Source organism: Melanerpes formicivorus, unplaced genomic scaffold (assembly GCF_026170545.1).
Source record: "Melanerpes formicivorus ecotype bairdi unplaced genomic scaffold, bMelFor1.0.p_v2 SCAF_30, whole genome shotgun sequence".
NCBI classification, from domain to species: domain Eukaryota; kingdom Metazoa; phylum Chordata; class Aves; order Piciformes; family Picidae; genus Melanerpes; species Melanerpes formicivorus.
The window spans coordinates 6,069,730-6,089,971 of NW_027142382.1; the positions used below are offsets into that span (position 1 = coordinate 6,069,730).

The 20,242-nt window shown below is 37.9% G+C and overlaps 1 protein-coding gene across 15 annotated transcripts in view; it reads left to right on the top strand.

The window, feature by feature from the left end:
- KDM6A (lysine demethylase 6A) overlaps positions 1-20,242 on the top strand; it is a 168,075-nt gene that overhangs the window by 133,958 nt on the left and 13,875 nt on the right. For all 15 annotated transcript variants that reach the window (XM_068155131.1, XM_068155136.1, XM_068155135.1 and 12 more), the window contains 7 exons: positions 11,064-11,193; positions 12,679-12,784; positions 13,505-13,710; positions 15,893-15,957; positions 16,052-16,126; positions 17,945-18,093; positions 19,018-19,132. In XM_068155131.1, coding sequence (XP_068011232.1) covers positions 11,064-11,193; positions 12,679-12,784; positions 13,505-13,710; positions 15,893-15,957; positions 16,052-16,126; positions 17,945-18,093; positions 19,018-19,132 — 846 coding nt within the window. The remainder of the gene's footprint in view (positions 1-11,063; positions 11,194-12,678; positions 12,785-13,504; positions 13,711-15,892; positions 15,958-16,051; positions 16,127-17,944; positions 18,094-19,017; positions 19,133-20,242) is intronic.

Genomic DNA, 20,242 nt, shown 5'->3' on the forward strand with positions numbered 1-20,242 from the left:
ACGTGATGGCAACAGAAAAGTACTTCAGTGGCTTACTTTTCCATTGAAGCTGGCAGCAATACTTCCAGGTTTGTCTTTACTTACAAGGGTGAAGGTTGCTTTATGAAAGTTTGGAGTATATAGGTACCTTGGAGTGTCTGTGAAGAATGAATGTACAGGGAGGCAGAAGTATGATTTTAGTTACGTAGACAAGTTTGAGACATTCTGTCAGCTGTCCTCAAGTAGGCAGCTTTATGTTGCTGTATACTGAAACGACACAGGAAAGCTAGTTAATTGTACACTCTTGTGTTTACTTTATGTAACTGTCTGGTATTGGTGCACCATGTTAGCAGTCTTAATACACATTATACATAGTTTATTCACTTGAAAGCAGAACGGACTCCACTAGGCACAGCTTAGCCAAAGCTTTTTGAAAGTAGTTAACTGTCCTTCAAGGGCCGGTTGAGCTCAGGCTTACATGTGGTAGCAGGGAGCCTATCAGATAGTAGCTAGCTTTGCAAATTCTAACTTACTGCTCACATACTCTCTCAAGTCCTTAGATTATCTAGGTAGTCTTTGGAGCGATTTACCTTCTCTCTCAAAAGAATATTATGTGAAATACCAACATACTACAAAATCGAAATGGTCATTGAGAGCATGATAATTTCTGTATCCATGTCTTGCAATTGTTGCCATTTGTGTAAAAGTTAACGTAAGATGCCTTTAAAGTTAACAGAAGTCCCTATAATCATAAGCACATTGTTAGTGTTTTGGTTTGTACTGTGCTATTTGTAAGCTGTGTTTGCAGTTCTTTGACTTGAAAAGTTATCTGTATTTTTTCTGGTGTCAGAATTTTCTCCATCTCAATGTACTTGACTCCAAAACATTTTCTTCGGGCTCATATAGCACATGTGGTGCTTTTAAGTATTACTGGGTTTGATGTTAAAAAAGGTGATAAAAGCATGTTTTTATCCTTCTTTCACTGCACTACATAAATCATTTAATACAAAAAAAACCCTGCATCTGTCACTGTGACTGAAGGTTATTAGTTTCTACTGTACTGGGGTTTGATGTTCAATACTGATCATTGTGTAGTGGTCTGTAAGTATTGGTTACAAAGACAAATCTTCCTAGAAGACAAAAAAATCTATAGGGAGCTTTTGCCATCTTTCCAATATCAAGTGTTAAAATGTTCCTTTTTCAGGTGCATTTCCTACACCTATTACCTTCATAAAAATGAAGAGTTTAACAGGGGTTTTGTTTGGTTTTGGTTGTGGTTTTTTAAACTGGGCCCATGCATGTGTTTTTGCTGTAGCAGTATAAAAATCACTTCAATGTCTGGTGTTAGGACGAGTGCATTGCCAATAGACTTCAAAGAAATGGTTATAGACTTTCTTTCTTGAAGTTTAGCTGATCTCTGTCTTTAACATTTGCTTGGCAGAAAGTTGCATTCAGAAATCCTTCTTGAGACAGTAAGAGTCATAAGTTGCATTTTGATTGTTTTAGTACACTCTTTATCAAGCTCTTCACAGGGGAAATCTGCAGTTTGTCTTCAGTAGCAAAACATTCTATGAAGTGTCTTTACCAGCTTTTAGTGCAAGTCATTGCTTTTGTGCTCACTGATAGAGGAGGGATAGTTGATTTCTAAAGTAAAAAAGGATAATAAAGGTATTTTTCTGTCTTTATTCTACTTTTAAAAATGTTGTGAGAGACACAGAAATGTATGCAGGGGCTTTTCTAAGCAAATGTGACCCAGGCTGCAGCAGCACAGGGCTGCTCCTCTGGCGCTTGGAACTGAGGAGCTATGTGCCGGCAGCAGGCTTTGGCAAGTCACTGGCACAGCGCAGCGTGGCCCGATGCTGTCTACTGAGGTCCTCACTGAGCCTTGCCTGAGGAGAAGCAGTGCAAATCTACCTGCCAAAGGCTATTGATTGACACACTTGATCTTTCAAATTTAGTGCAGGAATGATGAGGGTTAAGCATGGCCAGAACCTGTTGATCTTCGCCATGGTCTGCATGTCAAGCTTACTTTTTGTGTGCCCAGAATACTGCCACTGTGTTTTCTTTAGCTTACTCAGTGGGATAAAGTTCTGTTTTAAATTGCATATAAAGGTTTCTCACAGTATTCGGGGACTCTAATTACGAAATACTGACTCTTAAACAGCACTTTTTATAGTGCTGATTACATTTGGATGCTGTCTTGTAAGTGCAGTATCTCAAGGTACAAAAGTGAATGTGTGACCAAAAAAAAACCCTGAAAATAATTACTTGGTTGTTTGTTTTTTTTTCCTACATAAACCCCCAAAATTAACAAAACCAAACAAATAAACAAAAATCCACACACACATACCAAAAAATCCCCAACAAACGAAACCCAAAGAAATGAAAACCCAAGCACGTGCTAGAATAAACTTCATGCACGGGGGGAGAGGAGGCTCTCTTGTAGTACTAGTTTTTGTATATTTGAGCTATGCGGGATTGGATTTTCAGTGTATCTATTAATATTTGCCAGTTGTTACATACAAACCTTGTTTCATTTGATATGTTCTGAAAGACATTCTGGCTTCATCTCTATATCTTTTATCTTCTGGCATATTATTCTTGCTGTCTGACAGTACTTGGGTGATACTGTCTGTTGCCCTATTGTCCTGATGGTATGCTCTTGAGGTAAAAAAGACATTTCAGCAGGTAAAAGCAGATGGCTATAACTTGGGGTTTTTTTCAGGTGAATCTCTAAATGAATCATGTTTGTTTTCCTCCTCATTGTTCTGCATTTGTCTGTGTTTACTATATGCTTACTTGAAAACCAGAATGTTTGTGTTACTCGTCACATTGAAATTCCTCAGAAGTCTCCTTGTTAAATAACCTTGTTTTCAAATGCAAACAGATCTAAACCAGAAGTCTTACCAAAGAGAAACCATTCTTTATATCTTTTAAACCCTACTGTTTTGTTTGTGCTCAGAGCATAAAAGAGCTGAAATTAAGAAATTTGATTCAAATTTAAGAAATGCAAAATTCAGAAATGCACAAGAGTTGGTTCACAATGTAACTATAGTTGACCTCTTACAGGATAGTGAACCGTGGTATGATGAAGTTCCTCACCTTACACAAGGGATTGTTTTCAGGAAGCAGCATGGTCATGCTAACAGCCAAAAACCTCACTTGTTATTGTTACGAGAATTTTGCTTGTACTTAAGATGAAAGAAACATGAGAGACATGGAGGTTTGGTGTTTCTTAAAGTAAAAGCAGTTCTTAGAGAAGGCATTCAAAAATAATGCATTACAGTAAAATCAAAATTGAAGTAGGCATAACCAAAATGCTGGGAGATAGTAATTGTGCTTTATATAGACAAGTGTTTATATCATAAAATCAAAACACCACATGGAAAACTCCATGTGATTATTTTGTTTTGTTACATGTGGATAGTTTGTCTAATCCGTAGGGAGCAGACTTGGTAACCATGTTTTGGTTTGCAAAAGACTGAAGTGAGCATTTAAGTAGGGCAAGATCACTGCAGAGGCTAAAGAGTTGCCTTATATCCATCTTCCTCTGAGAATGTTGAGGAAATATTTAACAGAGAGCTGTTCTATTCATGCACTGGAATGAGGTTGTTTAGGTGGCTGAGATGGGGGTCAAACTGGAGGTGCTGGCATAGCAATAGATACTTTACAAGGAGCTTCCCTTGAAGGGCTAGACAATATTCATTGAAAAGCTACAAGGAATTTAGAAATGCAGTAGCTGAGCTATTGACTAATATCTGCAAATCTCATTAAGATGCTGTGCTGTGGAACAGTAGAGTAACAAATGTCCTCATCTTGTTAAACTGCTGTTGGGGTATACAGGTGAAAGAGAATTGAGAAGGTGATTCTGGGATGTGTAAGTATGATTTGGTTAGTCTTCCCTACCAATAAAACTGATTGCAACAGTAAATTTTGAAGTGGTTAGAAAAGAAGTAAATTATAATGCTTGGTATACTGTCTAAATTTCTTTAAGCCTCTGAGCAAAATAACAGATAAAAGACTGTACTATTAAATTAATTAGCTTTCCTTCCATTCCTAGAGAAAATCCCCTGTTGAGGTAATTAAAAACAAAACCCAAGTAATTTTGAGTGTAAGTGAAAACTGTGTGATTAGAAGAAGAGAATATGCTAGGAATAATTGCTCTGGGTTTGTTATTAGACAAGACCATTGTTAATCTGTGGGAGTAAGAGTGTGCTGCTTTGTCTAGTTGTTTATCAGGTCTCCTTGAAAAATCTTAAGTAAAGCTCTTTTCTGTACTTTAGAAATTTAAGTATCTTTTACCTCTGAGCAGGCCTTCTGAAAGGAGAATTCATGAAATGTTACCATAAGACTTGAGATTTAACACCCAGGCTGGTTTTTTTTCTGCTGAACTCTAGCTCTGCTTCAACTGGTGCAACTAATTAAAGTTACAAATTCAGTATACGTCTCAGCTAAGAGGCTCCATCACTTGCCCTTTCTAAAACTGACATGAGGTCAAGTCTTTAAGCAGTGTAGAGAAGTTCCTGAGTTTACTTGTTTTGTTTCTCAGAAATAAAAGTGCTTAGTTTTTTTGTTGCTTGTTGTTAGTTGTAGTCATTATTTATTAAAGCTTGTTCACAGCCTGGAAAGAACAGACAAAGCTCAAAATAAAACTTGTTTGATAATTACTTACAGAAGTCTCTAAAGAAGTCCTCAAACAATTCTGAAGAGCACAGCTGGGTTAACTGGGCAAATTCATGTCAGTTGAAAGTTGCTGTTGCCATATTTATGGTGATAGATGAAATGACTAATATGAAAATACTTAAGGCATTTCTGAATTTGAAAGCTTTACCAATTTGGCTTAACTGAGGAAAGGAAGTGAGAAGTACAGACTCTATAGTAATGCGTGTTAAAAGGGGCTAACATGCTTTTCTTTATAGTTCTTTGTGCTTGATGTGCAAAGGGTAAGAGTAGAGAGCAATCCTTTGAGAAAAGAAAGTGACAGGAAACCAGGAGATACTAGCTGCCTCTCGAGGGACTTTGTGAAGTGATAGGAGTACAGGACAGCAAAATGAAGATGGTCTAGGTTAATCAGTCTGGAAAAGGATCTTATAAATGGGCAGCAGGTACACAAGCATAGGAAATGAGCTTTATGAGGAGGAGTGAGAAAAGGAAGGCAGAGGCTAAAGTGGACAGGCATCCTGTTGCTCAGTGGGCTCTGTGCTGAAGCATGGGGCAGGGGGCAGAAATAAATGGGCTGGTTTTCTTAAGGTCCTGCTCCCTGGCAATTAAGCCTGCTTTGTAAAGATAGTAAGTGACACACTGATTTGGGAACTCTGCAGAGGAGAGGCAAAGACCCTAAATCTGTTTGAGTGGAAGTACTTTGTGGAGAGAGGAACTGGATTAAGTTTGTGTTTTGTTCTTAAAAACAAAACTAACAAAAGCAGTTCATATTTTATTGGGAGGTTGCTTTGTCCCTAAGCAAAGGACATTTTGGGCTTGAAGGCAGAATTGTTCACTTGCTCTAAAGGCATATTACTTCTGGCAAGTCGACTTCACCATAGCAAAAGTTTAGAATAAAATTTGAAACAAACTAAACCTTTCTTAGAGTAGGATGTGTTTTGTCTGAAAAGACAAATACAGAAATCTGCAGATGGGAAGCAGAATTATCTGGAAGTAAAAAAACCCACAGGAAAGATTTCTAGTTTAGTGGTTAGACAAGCGTAAAAAAATCCCCAGTGTTTGGTACCTCTTGTTATAATGCTTTCCTTACATAAGTCATTAATGTGATTCTGTTGTCTTACAGCCTAAGAACAAGGTGATTAGCAAATGAAATAGGAAAGATGTAGAAGTCATTAAGAAAAGAAAAAAAAGGAACATTGCTTCTTGCATAGCATATAATTAACCTATGAAAATCACTGCCAGCCTGTATTATTGAGGTCAAAACCAGAACAGATTTCAAAAATTATTAGAACTGTATTTGCATAATGAGAAAATCCACAACTGTATTGCAGAATCTCCTGTAGATTGAAAAAAAAGAAAAGCAAAAGATCCCTGGGAGTATTGCCAAGGAGTACCTGGTTGTGAAAGGCTGGGGTAGGGAATTGCGTGATAAACGGGTTGTATAATTATCTGGCACTACTTGCATTTAACCATAACGTAATGTTGATTTCTTCATATTCCCTTTTGAGAGCTCAGCTCTCTGGGTTGCCTATAGAAGCGCCTTGGGGAAGTGTTAACCTTTGAGAGCCCAAGTTAGGCATTGTGAGTAACCATCTTCTTCCCAGGGTGATGGGTGACAAATATTTTTCCTGTGCTTTTGTAGTACCTTGTAATACAAAAGCAGTTGTGTCCACTAATTGTTAAGGAAGGACTGGATCGAGTCAATACTCTGCATCCCAATCCTTCAACTGATTAATTCTGCAGACACAATCTAAAAACGTTTTGGTCATTCTCCTTTGTAAATTAACTCTGACAGATTTGAGGTAGACTACCACATAATTCACAGTTCCTTACAGTCCTGGGGAATGTGATTTCTGTTTGGGGAACGGAGCGTGTTCATTTTGTTCTTCAAAATAACTGAAATCTCTGGAGCAGTAAAACTTCATCCTCATGCAGCTAATCCTCAAATTGTAACTCACTCAGACCAATTCACAGCAAAAATAACTGATTAAGTAAGTGCAACTGTTTGTAACTTCATTCTGTTTTGGCCTGTGAAGTGTACTTAAAATCCAGATGTGTATATAACTGGAAATTGTTTAGGAACTTTTCATTGTAATCAAAAGGTCTAAGCCGCCTAATTGGAAACAAAAAGGGCAAATATTTTTAAAAGGAATGAAGCTAAGAGTTCTAGAAAGCTCAGAAATGAAATTTTGGACATGATAACAAGAATGGAAAAAAACCAAACTAACGCTTAATGATTGCATGGAACGATTAGAATAGTCAATACAGGCAAGAGAGCTCAGTAAATATTTTTGTTCTGTGCTTGGGAAAAAGACAGATAGAATGTTCACATCATGACACACTTTCTGGCTTCTTCATAGTCAAGGAGAAATGTGGCATTTTAAAGCCAGGGGTCAAGATAACATACATCTGTGAGCTCTGAAGGAGCAGGCCTGGGAACTGTTTTATCATTCATACAGATTTTTTGTTTGTCTGTTTTTAATATAGTCTTTGGAAAACAGAATTAAGTTCCAGAGGTCTTGAGCCACTTTCTGAGGAATAGATATAATCCTTTCAGTCTGATTTTAGGCTCGAGTGAAATAACATTTTTGAGGTGATTAATTCTTTTAAATTAAAGAATATTACATCATGGTAAATAATTCTTGGTTCTCTTAGCTGAGAGTTTATATAATAAAATAGAGTTGAAATGGATACAGATCTATAGTGTAGTTGGCTTTAATCTTGAATGGTATCTGTTTTAGTCAGCTAAGATGATCCAATCAGTACAGTACCTGTACAGTGTATGGCAGCTACTTGGTAAGTCTCATGTAACTGTAGATGTTTCAGTAATACTGTCTTGAGATCACATTTGGTCTTGTGGGGTTTTGGTTGGTTGGTTGGTTTGATTGTTTTTTTTATAGCCAAGTAGGTCTCTGATAGGGAAGTCTTCAAGGCTGTATCAGCTGGACTTCATCTTCCATGAGGCTGGGGCATCCCAGGTGCATAACAAACTGCTGGGCGGGTTCACATGCAGTGAGAAGTTGAGGGAAGAAATTTGCTATGTTGGTGAAGGCATCATCTCAGGCTAAACCATCAGCCTCCTATTGTCAAGAAATCCCGTGATAACAGTGAATTTTTCATGTCAGTATTTGCTAAATGCACAGACTAGAGAGTGAGTGCTACATAATGAAGAGGACTGTTGTGGAGCAAACTGGGTCACACCTCTGCCTCTGGTTAACTGTGCGGTTTTGTGCAGCCAGTAGGGAAGTTGTTCTCTAAGGCTGAAGGTTGTAAACTGTTTTTACAAGGTGTGGAAATGTATCCTAGAAAGCAGTAGAACGGGGGAAAGGGTATTTTAATGAATCTGGTGATTATTCAAGAGATCCCTTAATTACATGAAATCCAGACACCTATTGCATCCATAGTGGTTGGTGTCACTTACAGGCATCACAGTTTGAGTTTGGTCCTCAGGGTACAGCAGTTTCATGAGCTGTTGATTTTACCCATTAAGCAAATTTGAGTGAACTGGGAGCTAGAGCTTTGGCTCAGGACAGCATTACAGTGTGGACCCCTGTCCTTACCTTTATGAGACTTACAGCTGCTTCTGCCTTCTCGTTCTGCTCTGGAAATGTAGGGTGTTCTTCTGCCTGCACAGGCTGTGAAAAACCAGTTCCCTCTAGAAAGTCACTTTAAATGAATGAAACCTGTCCTTCTCTTCAGTCCTCCGTCATGGTGTTGCAGGTGACTGCTTGGGTATCCAGTTTCTTTTCAGGGCCTAAATTATCCTTGGGGTTCTCTCACAAAAAACAGTCTTGAAACGTGTGAGGTTTTCCTCACAGTTGCTGTGGTCAGAAAGAATCTTTGGCGTTCCTTGCACTGGCCAGAATTCTGCATTTACAGAGGTGGAGAAGCCAGCAATGGATACTCCCTCACTGCTTCATTTCCAGTGCCAGTAGCAAATACTTTTAATACTTCAGAGGTGTTTTTCATAATTTTAGTTGCTTTGTTTTGCACTCCATGGATTACAGCATTATTCTTTAATAGATCTCTTGCAGTGTTGTTAATAGTAAATAATTCTCATTCATGGTTTAAAACAAATATAAAACCAAGTGAAACTGGTCTGTTAAGGACAATGTCAGATATTCTACCCATCTGTTTCCTGTGCCACTACGGGCATTTCTCTTTCAGCTTTGCTTTTCTTTGGCCCCTTTCCTCTCTTGACATTTCCACAGAGGGTTTTAGTAACTGAATAGGAAACTGTGGCATACGTTTGGCAGTATCAGCTTCAAGTGCTGGATTTAAGAGAGACCTGTTCATCTGATCTTTCCCTCTGTACTGTCTTCTTTCTTTTCTGTTTCCTTTGCCTTTTTCACACCTGTAGTTTCTCTAAGCATACAGGAATTTCTTCTTTCTCTACAGTTCTCCCTCCATGAAGACCCCATGTACCTTGGCTTTACTGAGCCATTGCTGTGGTGATTATCTTGTTGCGACTACAGTAACTTAAGTCATGCTAATTATGAGCAACATCCCTTTATCTTCAGTGCTTCTTAACCTCCCTGCCTCAGAAACTCTGTTTAATCAATGCAAACTGTGTTTTGTTAGTGTCATCTTTGATTTTTAATACTATGCCTTTGCTTTTAGTTTTATTGTTTAGTTTGCTAATGCAAAGATAATACCCACTTCTAATACCTGCTGATCAGATTACAGTTTCACTTTTTATTGATGGTCTGAATCTCAGATTCATGCAGCCATGGCTGATAGTAGTTTTTTGAGTGATGGTGATTTTGTATTGTTATGGTTTTTCTGTGGTTTTGTTTTGGGGTTTGTTTTTGGTGGTGGTGGGAATCACATCTTTGCAAGAGCTACATCACACATTAAGCAAGGGTCAGTGATTTTTTTGCCAAGTTTGATGATGCCTGATCAAAGCTTCCGCATTTTCGGTTCCTTTGAAGATGAAATCTATTCTGGCATTAGAGTCACCTAAGCACAAGGAAATAAGGGTGTGTGCGGTTTTGACAGGCCTGCTTTGGAGACAGTTGTTAAATACGTCTCTGCCTGTATTGCTCTGATCTTCTGTCAGGGGAGAGCAGTGTTTGAGTTAGAAGGATGGCATAAGGTTTGAACTGAATGACGGACTTGTTTGTTGTGATGAGCACCAGTTGCTCAGGATGCTCATCTTTGGTTCAGCGTGGGGGTTGTGAAATGTTTGCTCATTTTCTTGAAAGTGTTTGTTATGGCAGTTATCTGATCTGAGGCCCCCAGTCCATCTTATTTGTAGTTTGTGTAGCTTGATTTGAATGGGTGCTCTCACATGCCAGCATGCAGCTCTGTGATGTTTCTCAGTGCCAGTAGCACAGTTTCTCTGTTTCAGGGGCAAGCTCTGTTGCTGGGAGTTTCATCTAATTTAAGTCAGCTGTTTTCTGCTGAGGATTGTTGGTACAAGAGCAATTTTTTGGTAACTGTTGACTTTTATAAAGATGTATGACTAAATGCATTAGAAACATCCTGTTGTGTGAGGTGTTGAGAGGAGGTGACAACAGCTAGTGAATCAAGTGAGGTTGGAAGGAGGAGTTTAATAATGTGTAGCTGTAAGAATTTTAAAGTAATTAAGTAATTTTAACCAAACAAAAATTGAAGGGCTGGTTTTGTTAGTGAGTACTGGTGGTGCTAGTGACTGGGAATTGAATGAAGAGTAAGCTCAGAGTGCAGATTGGTGTTTTTTTTTTAAGGCCATTCATTATAGGAAAAGTTGATGCACATACAGTAGCTTGTCCACATCTGAAAATCTCCAGAGGAAGGCTGCAAAGACAGTAAGTGAGGTTTTCACTCAACCACGCATACAGGTATTGACACAGCAACTTGCTCACCTTAGGTCCTTTTCACTGTTGCTCAAATGAATTAAGCAACAGTGGCTCCTTCTGGCTTGGAAATGTGTGAACCAGAGAGGGATAGGTGGTGGTTCAGTTCACCATTAGTGTAGGTTTAGTTAGCTTTTCTGACTCAGCAGTTTTTTTGGCTGGGGCACCATCATTTTCAGACTTTGCTCTGCTGCAATACTATGTACAACATTACTGGACTGCTTTATCTCCACTGGTATGAATTGATCATCCACCATCCAGTGCCAACCTAATAAGGTTCTTCTCTAATTTCCAGCTGAAAACTGCTTTCTCAGTTAAATGTGGTCAAATGAGTCATATTACATTTTAAACGGTTGTATTTTAAAGTAATGATTTTGATGTTGCAGATTTGGCAGGCGAAATGGAAATGATTTTGAATGACATCCAGTTCTACACTGAAAATTCTTGATTAACGTGTATGAGCTTTATTTGCATCTCAAATCACAATTTCTCCTTATACATCATTATTTTGCAGAAGAGATTACAGCAATATGTATTTATTTTATTTGTCAAGTATTGACAGAGGCAGCTCTTCTTTCCTTTTAGGAATCTGGGTAAAAATGGCTTATCTAACAGTAGTATTCTATTGGATAAATGCCCACCTCCACGACCACCACCTCCACCATACCCTCCCTTGCCAAAGGACAAGCTGAATCCACCTACACCTAGTATTTATGTAAGTAAATCTAATGGTAGAAGTACATTGACTGTTTTTTGTAATTGTTTGGATATCTGAATTACATAATGTAATTATGTTAAAGGTGGACTATTCATATCTGAATTCAGATCAGTGCTCTCACAACTAGTGTATCTGCAGGAAAAATGAGACATGATTTGGCTCTTAAAGTACTTGCAAATTAAGAATGTCAGAAAATAGGAGGAAAGACAGCTTCAGAATCTGTTTATTTTTTAATACTCCAAATAAGCAAAACAGTTCCTTCAATACAGTGCACAGTATTTCAAATATGTATGTGCATTTTTTGCAAGTGACAGGTTAGGTGTAAATGAGCAAGTACTTAAACTAAGCTCTCCTATCAGCCTGCTTAAAAATGTAGTAAAGAAATAATGAAAGTTGAGGTGACATTAGAAACAAAATATCGTTTGGGAAAGACATGTTTTAGTAGAGGGGTATTTTCTTCTGTTCCGAAAGTGAAGTTCCATAATAGCTTTATGAAAAGTTTGAACTAACTTCCTTAGTAATGCAAGAATAAATTACAGGATGTCCACTTCCTTTGTAACAAAAGAATAAATTACAGTATGTCCATACAGCCAGTGTGAAAACCTCAAGTTGGCTTAGGCCATCTCAGTTTGGCAACCAGAAGCAGGCAGCACTTTGGTTTGATAGTACACATGCAGTCTGCCTGAGAGCTAAATTAAGTTGGAAGAGTGTGAGATGCAGTAGTGCTTCCAGCTGTTGTCCAGGTGTTGCATCTGAACTCATCTACAGTAGAATTCATCCGAAGTCCATCACAGCTAGTTTAAGTTACCATGCTTCAGCACATTGTGTATATGTGCCAGCGCGAGCCCCGGTATTTGGGCACTCTGTATTGTGTTCTGTTTACTGGAACTGATGTCTTAGCATTTTAAAAGATTTGCAGCGGGGGGGGGGGGGGGGGGGGGGGGGGGGGGGGGAGTTAAAAAAAAGAAAGGAGGGGGAGGCTGTAGTATAAAATTTGGGTCATAGGTGCACAAAAGCATAAGAAAATCAACCTTTCTGCTTCAGGTGAGATATACTGTAAGAGTAGTCCTTCTAATTATAGTGGTTCTTGTATACATTATCTGTAGAGCTGGCTTTTTTGACTTCTGAGAAGAAAGGCTCATATATAATTTTGCTCTTCAGAGAGTTCTGTAGATTTAGGGATTGTAGGAAGCTACTGACAGATAAAGCAATAAACTGTAGGAAACTCGAGTTGTGAAAGCCGAAGCAACCTGGGGAATAATTCGTGCCAAGAAATAAATTGCGGTAACAAATTAATTTCAGGCTTTAAACACAGCACGGCTTGTACGATGTAGTTGTTCGTGCCCCACAGTGCAGGGAAATGGAGAAAACTCCCTATCTTCTTTCTGCTGGTTCTCTTTTTTTGAATTATTATTCTCTCTTGTTTTACAAATAAGGAGTCTAAACTCATCTGACAAGTAATATTCCATTACCATTTTGCAGTTGGAAAATAAACGAGATGCTTTCTTTCCACCTTTACATCAATTTTGTACAAATCCAAACAACCCTGTTACTGTAATACGTGGCCTTGCTGGAGCGCTTAAATTAGGTGAGTTTGGTTTATGGGTTTCTTTCACATTGGGGGGAAAAAAGAATAAATCTGTGGGTTTTTAAAAAGAAGACTCAGTTCTTCGAAGTGGATATTTTATTTCTGTAATACTCTATTGCTTCTGTGTTCCAGGTAATTGGGGTAATGTCACATTTCTCAGTTCACTACTGTTTCTAATCTAGCTCATCTCAAAACAAAACCAAAACCCAGCAGATTTGCTTGAGCATAGAGCAAATCTGAACTGTGGATATAGAAGCTCCCAGGTAGACTTTTTTCCTGTGAAAACTGTAGCCGCTCATCTTTGTGCTTAGATTTGGTGATCTGTAAGCCAATTGCATACAATGTTTTGAATTCTGTAGATAGCATTTTGCTGGCGCAAAATGTGCTACCTGATGGAAATGCATCCAGAAAACTCTGGTCTGAAAATTACTTCATTGGTAATAAATGTAAATATTGTTTGCAGAGTTGTTTACTCAAGGCATGTGAAATATTTCTTGGAATGTAGTCCATGCAGTAGCTGCCAAGTATTTTCAAAGCTTGTTCTGTTAGGTGCAAAAAAGCTTTCTGAGTATTAATTATGAATGTTAATTATTAACCTATAGGTGGGTGTCTTATGAAGGCTGAAGGAAAAAAATGCTTTAGTTTAAACCTTTAGATAGCTTTAAGTATTAATTTTCTTGAAAGTTTTTATTATTCATTAATTTTATTCATATCTATTAGACCTGGGACTCTTCTCTACTAAGACATTGGTAGAAGCAAATAATGAACACATAGTAGAAGTAAGGACACAACTACTGCAGCCAGCAGATGAAAACTGGGACCCCACTGGAACAAAGAAAATCTGGCGTTGTGAAAGCAGTAGATCTCATACAACAATTGCTAAATATGCACAGTACCAGGCCTCCTCATTCCAGGAGTCTTTAAGGGTAAGTCCATTGTTAATATCTAAGTTACAATTCACAAACTTTATACTAGCTCTGGAACCAATTATTAATGGGTATTGAAAAGAAAGGGAAACTGTTAAGGGGAAGGAGACATTTCCATTAGCATGAAGAGCACAGGTAAAATTCACATCATCTATTTTGAGTAGAGGATCAAGTGGTATATAGAGTGTTCCTCCAAAATGCTTAATATGAAAATTAATACAAAATTCCTAGGTAATACAGAATTTAAAGCCTTGTTCACTTAAGCTTTCATATAATAATGTCAACATTTATGTTAAATGAGTGACCTTGATGCATTATTTTTTAACTTGTATCGCTTCTGATTTCAACACGCGTTTTAAGGTCAGACTTTGTTCCTCGTGGTACACTGAATTACTTTGGATATGAATTCCTAGAAGTTTGCACTTGCACTTGTTTGTGTTGGGTTCCAAACATAACAGTTTCTAGTTAGGTCAGACGTTGTTAGACATATGTTTGAAATCCTTGGAATTAGCTGTGGGCATTCCTCAGAGGCTTAAGTTATCTAGTGCTATAAAAAGATCAGGCTAAGGTGGAACTAAGGCAGAAAAAGATAGACTTGGGCAGCTGTTAATAAGAAAATAAGGGAAACACTGATTTGGGAATTGACTGCTAACGGTTTTCACTGCCTTTACACAGAAACAGCAGTGATTTCAGAAGAAAGGAAAGAGAAATTCTATGTTTAAACTTTGTGCATTAGAGGAAAGGATTAGAAACGACAAAGTTAATTGGCAGTTGAAGAGAAGATAAAATATTCATGAGGTTTTGAGCATGATTGACACAGGATGACAAAAGAAACAGGAATATCACTGCCAAGTGGGGGGCACTGGAGTCATCAAAAGCTTGGGGCATAAATGGAGTGCTGCTTCTTCTGCAGTGGTAGTAAATTTAAGTAGGATGTTGACTGGAGTTTCCTGGTGCCTCTTGGACAGTTGCACCAGCACTGGATTCTTGTACGTCATCCCCAAGGGTCTGAAGAATTTTATATATATATATATATACACACATACATATTTAAGAACATACATAACTGATCTTGCCAGCAGGAAAGCCTCAGCTTTGGATTTGCACCAAGAATTGAACTGCAGAATTTTCTGATTTTTTTTTTCTCTCCATTATAAATTTACAGTAAAATTGCAATATCTAAAATCATTCTCAGAACAATGGTTTTCATTGTTCCCTTGGAAACCAGGAAGTCTACATGTGTCCTTTGCCTAAAGCTACTTTGACCTGTCCTTAGGTGACTTTTCACAGTGTTCAAATGAAAGCTTTGTTTCTTCTTTCTACAGACACAATCTTTTTGGCTTGGCCTAAGTGATCTTTTTTTTTTTCCCCCTCTTTTTCTTTTTCTATTCCTCTAACAGCCATTATATTGCTTTTCTAACATGTCTTGCAGTATTTGATAAATCCATTATCACTGGGTTCCTTTTTGTTTCTCTGTCCTTCATTCATAGGATGAATAAGGTACATAGGGCACTTTGAGATTTAACAACAATCCCATTCAAAGCTAGAGAGCTTTGGATAGCCTCCAGGCAGTTCTTTCCTCTTTTTTTTGTCTTACTCTTTTCCCTTCCATGCCCATACACTTGCCAAAATAGAAGTCTTTCGAAATAGGATTTTGAGCACACTGTGCTAAAAACTTCAAATGGCATCATTTAATATTGGTTAGATTTTTTTTCCACTAGTCATGGCCCTAGCTACTGCAGCACTAAAAATAGCGTGTGGCTATGAAAAATTCAAAAGATTTTATACAATGGATTTTACAAAATTAATGTTACAAATATTAGTCATCCTAACCTCATCTTAGGATAACGACTTGACTTTGAAGGAAAGTGAATGTTCTGCTCTGCATAATGAAGCAACTAACTTTCTCGTTTACAAGCGTAATGCGGGCTAGCGGAAATGTTTATGTGGCCTGAGTCTCACTGGATTTGTGTTCACAAAGAATGCTTTGCAGTGTCTTTTGACTAACAACTTTAAAAAATCATTTTCTCACCAGTAATGGTGACATCTCAGGTACAAATATTTTAAAGATTGTACCACCATCTTGAAACAAAATTCCTTGTCTCTATGAACGTGTTATGACTTCATATATTTTTATATCTATCTCTCTATATATAAATGTTTCCACAATTGGATTTTATAGGAGGAAAATGAGAAGAAGAGTCACCACAAGGACCACTCAGATAATGAATCCACGTCTTCTGATAAGTAAGTGTGGTATGACTGTGATAATTCTGTAGCTGGCTTTAAATGGTTGGGGTTTTTTTTTACACCATTTCACATTATATTTTTATATTTGCAGCTCTGGGAGGAGGAGAAGAGGACCTTTTAAAACAATCAAGTTTGGGACCAACATTGACCTGTCAGATGACAAAAAGTAAGTTGATTACAGTTCTTCCTGCTCACAGTGGTGTTCTGCAGTGTGATACTCCTTCTGGAAAACCAATGCATTCTTCTCAGGCATCAGACAATCTGTTGATAAACCCAGTTCTACTCCCATACCCTTTTTCCACTGTGAAATTGTTACTTTTTAACAGTCTTTAAACTGTTGTTATGAATCATTTACACACTAAATTTTTTTTCAAGCTTTTTCTTTTTTCCAGGATCTTTGTTTTTCCAGAAATGAGCTTAAACATCTGTCAGAAAATACTCTTTCCAGTCCTCCTTCTAATACATTCCCTACACTTCATTCTGAGGCTTTATGTTGTTTGCTTACAACTTCAGTTATGACTGGCAAGACCAAGTTTTCAGTCTTTGCCCAGAAATTCAAAGATTAAAGGCCTTTTTATTTATCTGTATTTTTGTAAGTTGGCTTTTGTTTCCTTTTGTTCCTACTGTCATACCTCCTGGTCCCACTTTTTCATAGCTCTTGCTTCTTTCTACAGGAATGGGATTCAAATATATAGTAAAGACCAAACCAATGCTTGCCTACCGGTAAACCATGATGCCTCCCCCATAACCTTAAAAAAAATGAGGAATAAATTGTGGACTCTTTAGACTACATATCCTTCTCTGAGTAGATACAGCTAGCTCAGGAAAGCATCAGAAAGTACTGTAAATGCTCTGAAAGCAGAGTTTTATTGTCTAGCAATATTTATTTATTTTTGATCCAGCATTTATTTAATATGTATTGCCATAAAAGATCTCACCTATCCAGGCTGTCTCTTCTGCCAGCTGCAGTACAAAAATTCTGATCTACTTCAATCACTAGAGCAGAAAAAAAAAGGTCATGGTGTTTGAAACTGGGGAATAGGGCTTGCTGAAGATGCTGAGGGCATCTTTTGTAGTAGGGCCCCTGAAAGATCAAGGGTGTATGTGATTCTTTTTTCTAAAGAAAATTCTGTGTGTGGATAAACAGTTGTTGATAATAAAGTAGCATGCTTAGCAAACTATTGGGAGAGAGACTTTAAATTAACCTAAGCATAAATAACCTCAGGCTCATAGGGAATTGGATTTTGATACTTTAAATAGTTCTTGTGGGGCCCTAGGTAGATGCCAGATATTCTGTTGGCAGCCTTAGCTTTTGCTTCAAAACTATCTTTCTCCTCAGCTACATTATTAGATTTGTCATTATATTTAGAAATACTTTCAAATTGAAAGAGTAGCACAGATAACCTGATAGATATTGCAGATCTCTGCACTGAAGTTCTGGGATTTCTGTGTTTGAAGATCTGTGTTTTTCTTAATGCGCTTACTCAGTTCCAGACCATGTGCATGTTGTTAACATCATTCTTGGTCACAGCATCTGTGTGCCCAGGCTAGAATATCCTTAGACAACCGACCTGACATATGTTATAGCATCATATCCTTTAGCTCTTTGTAAGCATGTAGCAGTTTCTGACTGGATGCCTTAGGGTGTGGGGAGAGCGCAGCTCTGGTTTCACTCGGAAGAGATGTACATCAAGGTGTAAATTGCCAGCAGAATTTTCTAGCATTGTACCAGCAGACTGGCTAACTGCAAAAGTGAGTCCAGTCACCCTGGCTTTTAGCTCACATTTAAATACAGTTGTCCTTTAAATATCTGTAACTATGAAGTAGGGGTATTGCATTGTCTCAACTTCCCTCTGAAGAGACGACAAATAGTACAGCAGTAGTTGTCTGCTCCTATGCTAACAATTTTGTGAAAATGTTTGTTTCCCAAACTCTCTAAGAGTTTTAGGGATTCACAGTTTGTCAATTTGCTATTTTGCTGCAGGTGGAAGTTGCAACTTCATGAACTGACAAAACTTCCTGCTTTTGTACGTGTGGTATCAGCAGGAAATCTTCTAAGCCATGTTGGTCATACCATCCTGGGCATGAACACAGTGCAGTTGTACATGAAGGTTCCAGGAAGCAGAACACCAGGTGAGTATCTTCTTTTTGCATGGAAAAAAAAATGGTTTCCACTACTGTAGTACTGATTTAACTCCACTACAGATTTTTCCATATCCTACAGAATGCCCAAACATGAGAAAATTGTAGATACTCAGTGTTTCTGATTTCTTGCTTAACTGAACTCTCCATCTGCAATTACCTGAATTACCTTACAGTGGAAATTTCTGCAGTGCTAATGTCTTGCACACAATAATGTATACTTTAAGATGAAAGAGAGAATGGATTTATATATTTGGACTGTATTTACATGCCTTGAAAGTTTCTGTAGGCTTCCAAAGCAAGTCTTGTGCAATCATAGAAGTCAGTATACTTTTATGTATTAGATTCTTGATTATGTGAGGATAGGAACTCAACCCTGCATAGTGAGTAATGTTGTGTTAGGGCACTAGATTGAGACTTGAGGGATCTGGACTAAATTTCTGGGTCTGTTGTTTTTTCCTGAAGTACAACTTCAGAAAATTTCATTAGGGATTATGGCTCAATTTTCCAGCTGTCAAAAGAAGATAAAAGACTGGCATTTCTATATTGATTTTGAAAGCTCTAGGGGACAGATTTTCTTCCTACTTCTCTGTTTGGTGCCTGAAGTCATGAAAGTTTGCTTCCGACTGTGACTGTCAAAGGCTACCATAATACACAAAATCTTAAGTTTTAGCATCCTGAAGCATTTATTTCTGCAAAAATGGAACTGCTGAAGTACTGGCCAAATTCACAGGATCTGTAGTTCTCATCACTGGTAGCTTAATTGTGAAGCACATAACTAGTGTGTGTGCCATCTAAAAACACGTGCAAATATTTAAACTGTCATGTAGTGAGGCTTAGAAACTGTTGCATTTTCATAGTGCTATTTTGATAGATCAACCTTACATAAAATGTTTCTTCTTCTCTACATTTCAGGTCATCAAGAAAACAACAATTTTTGTTCAGTCAATATAAATATTGGTCCAGGTGACTGTGAATGGTTTGTTGTCCCTGAAAGCTATTGGGGTGTCATGAATGACTTCTGTGAAAAGTAAGCAGAGTGTCCAGTTTCTCTCTATTTCTGTCAAGCTTTCTTTGCCTTTCTGAGGCCTCAGGGGGGAAATTACAGAGAGTATTGTAAGAGGAATTATTTTACAGGTTTTTCCTTGTAGTCAGAAAAGTGTATTAAAATAAGTCAAAAAGCAAAGTTTAGCATTTATACCGAGTGTGACATTTGTACAGTGCATGGGAACGTGACTACCTGCGATAGCTTTTCTCTCAAACAGTAACCTTTCTGGGTTTTTTGAACACAGCAATGAATGAAATATGACAAGTAAGAGGTTTGTAATAGCAAATTCTCATCTAGTATCCAAATTCAAATTTATACTGTGTTAAGGAACATCAGAAGTTTAGTATAAGCAGAGGCTGTCTGCTGCCCATGTGTGTGATGTGGCATCGATCTAGTTTTCATAGTATTTACATTTCCACATTAAAAAAATCCATCATGGCCCTTGCTGTTTATCTAGGCACTCTACCATGCAGGTTAAAGCTGACCTCTACTATTACCAAATGGTGATGCTTTTGTAATGGTTTCTAGGGCTACAGCAGACTGACAAAACAAATTTGAGAATGAAGGGATTGGACTTTTATGGTGTTTTTTTATATATTTTTTTTTTGTGGTGATGGAGTAAAGTTTAGTCCTGGTGATACATGCTGTTAATCTTTGTTATGATTAATGTACAAACTGTGCATAAGCAAGTACAGAGTCCCTGGGGTTTTGGCTTTTGTTTTTTATCTCCCTGCATCTAGAGGGAGGTCTTAGTTTACTGAGCCCCCAGGAGGTGTGATGGCATGCGTTGTGGACATTTACACATTTGAGGCGCACCGACCATTTTCCAGAACTCTGCAAATTCATCTCACTTTCTCTGTAATGTGTGTTGTCTGCTTACCTACTGACGACTCTTCTCACTTACCCACCTTGAACAGAGATCAACCATTTCAAAATTGTTATTCCACTGATGATGACATACCTTTTACTCCCCCCTGAATGTGTCAGGGAAACTAAGATCTTGTAACTTCATAAAATGTTTAGGGTGCCTGATAGAGGCGCTGAATCATCTTCAAAAGTTGTGAATGATCTCTTATGGCACAGTATAAAAAC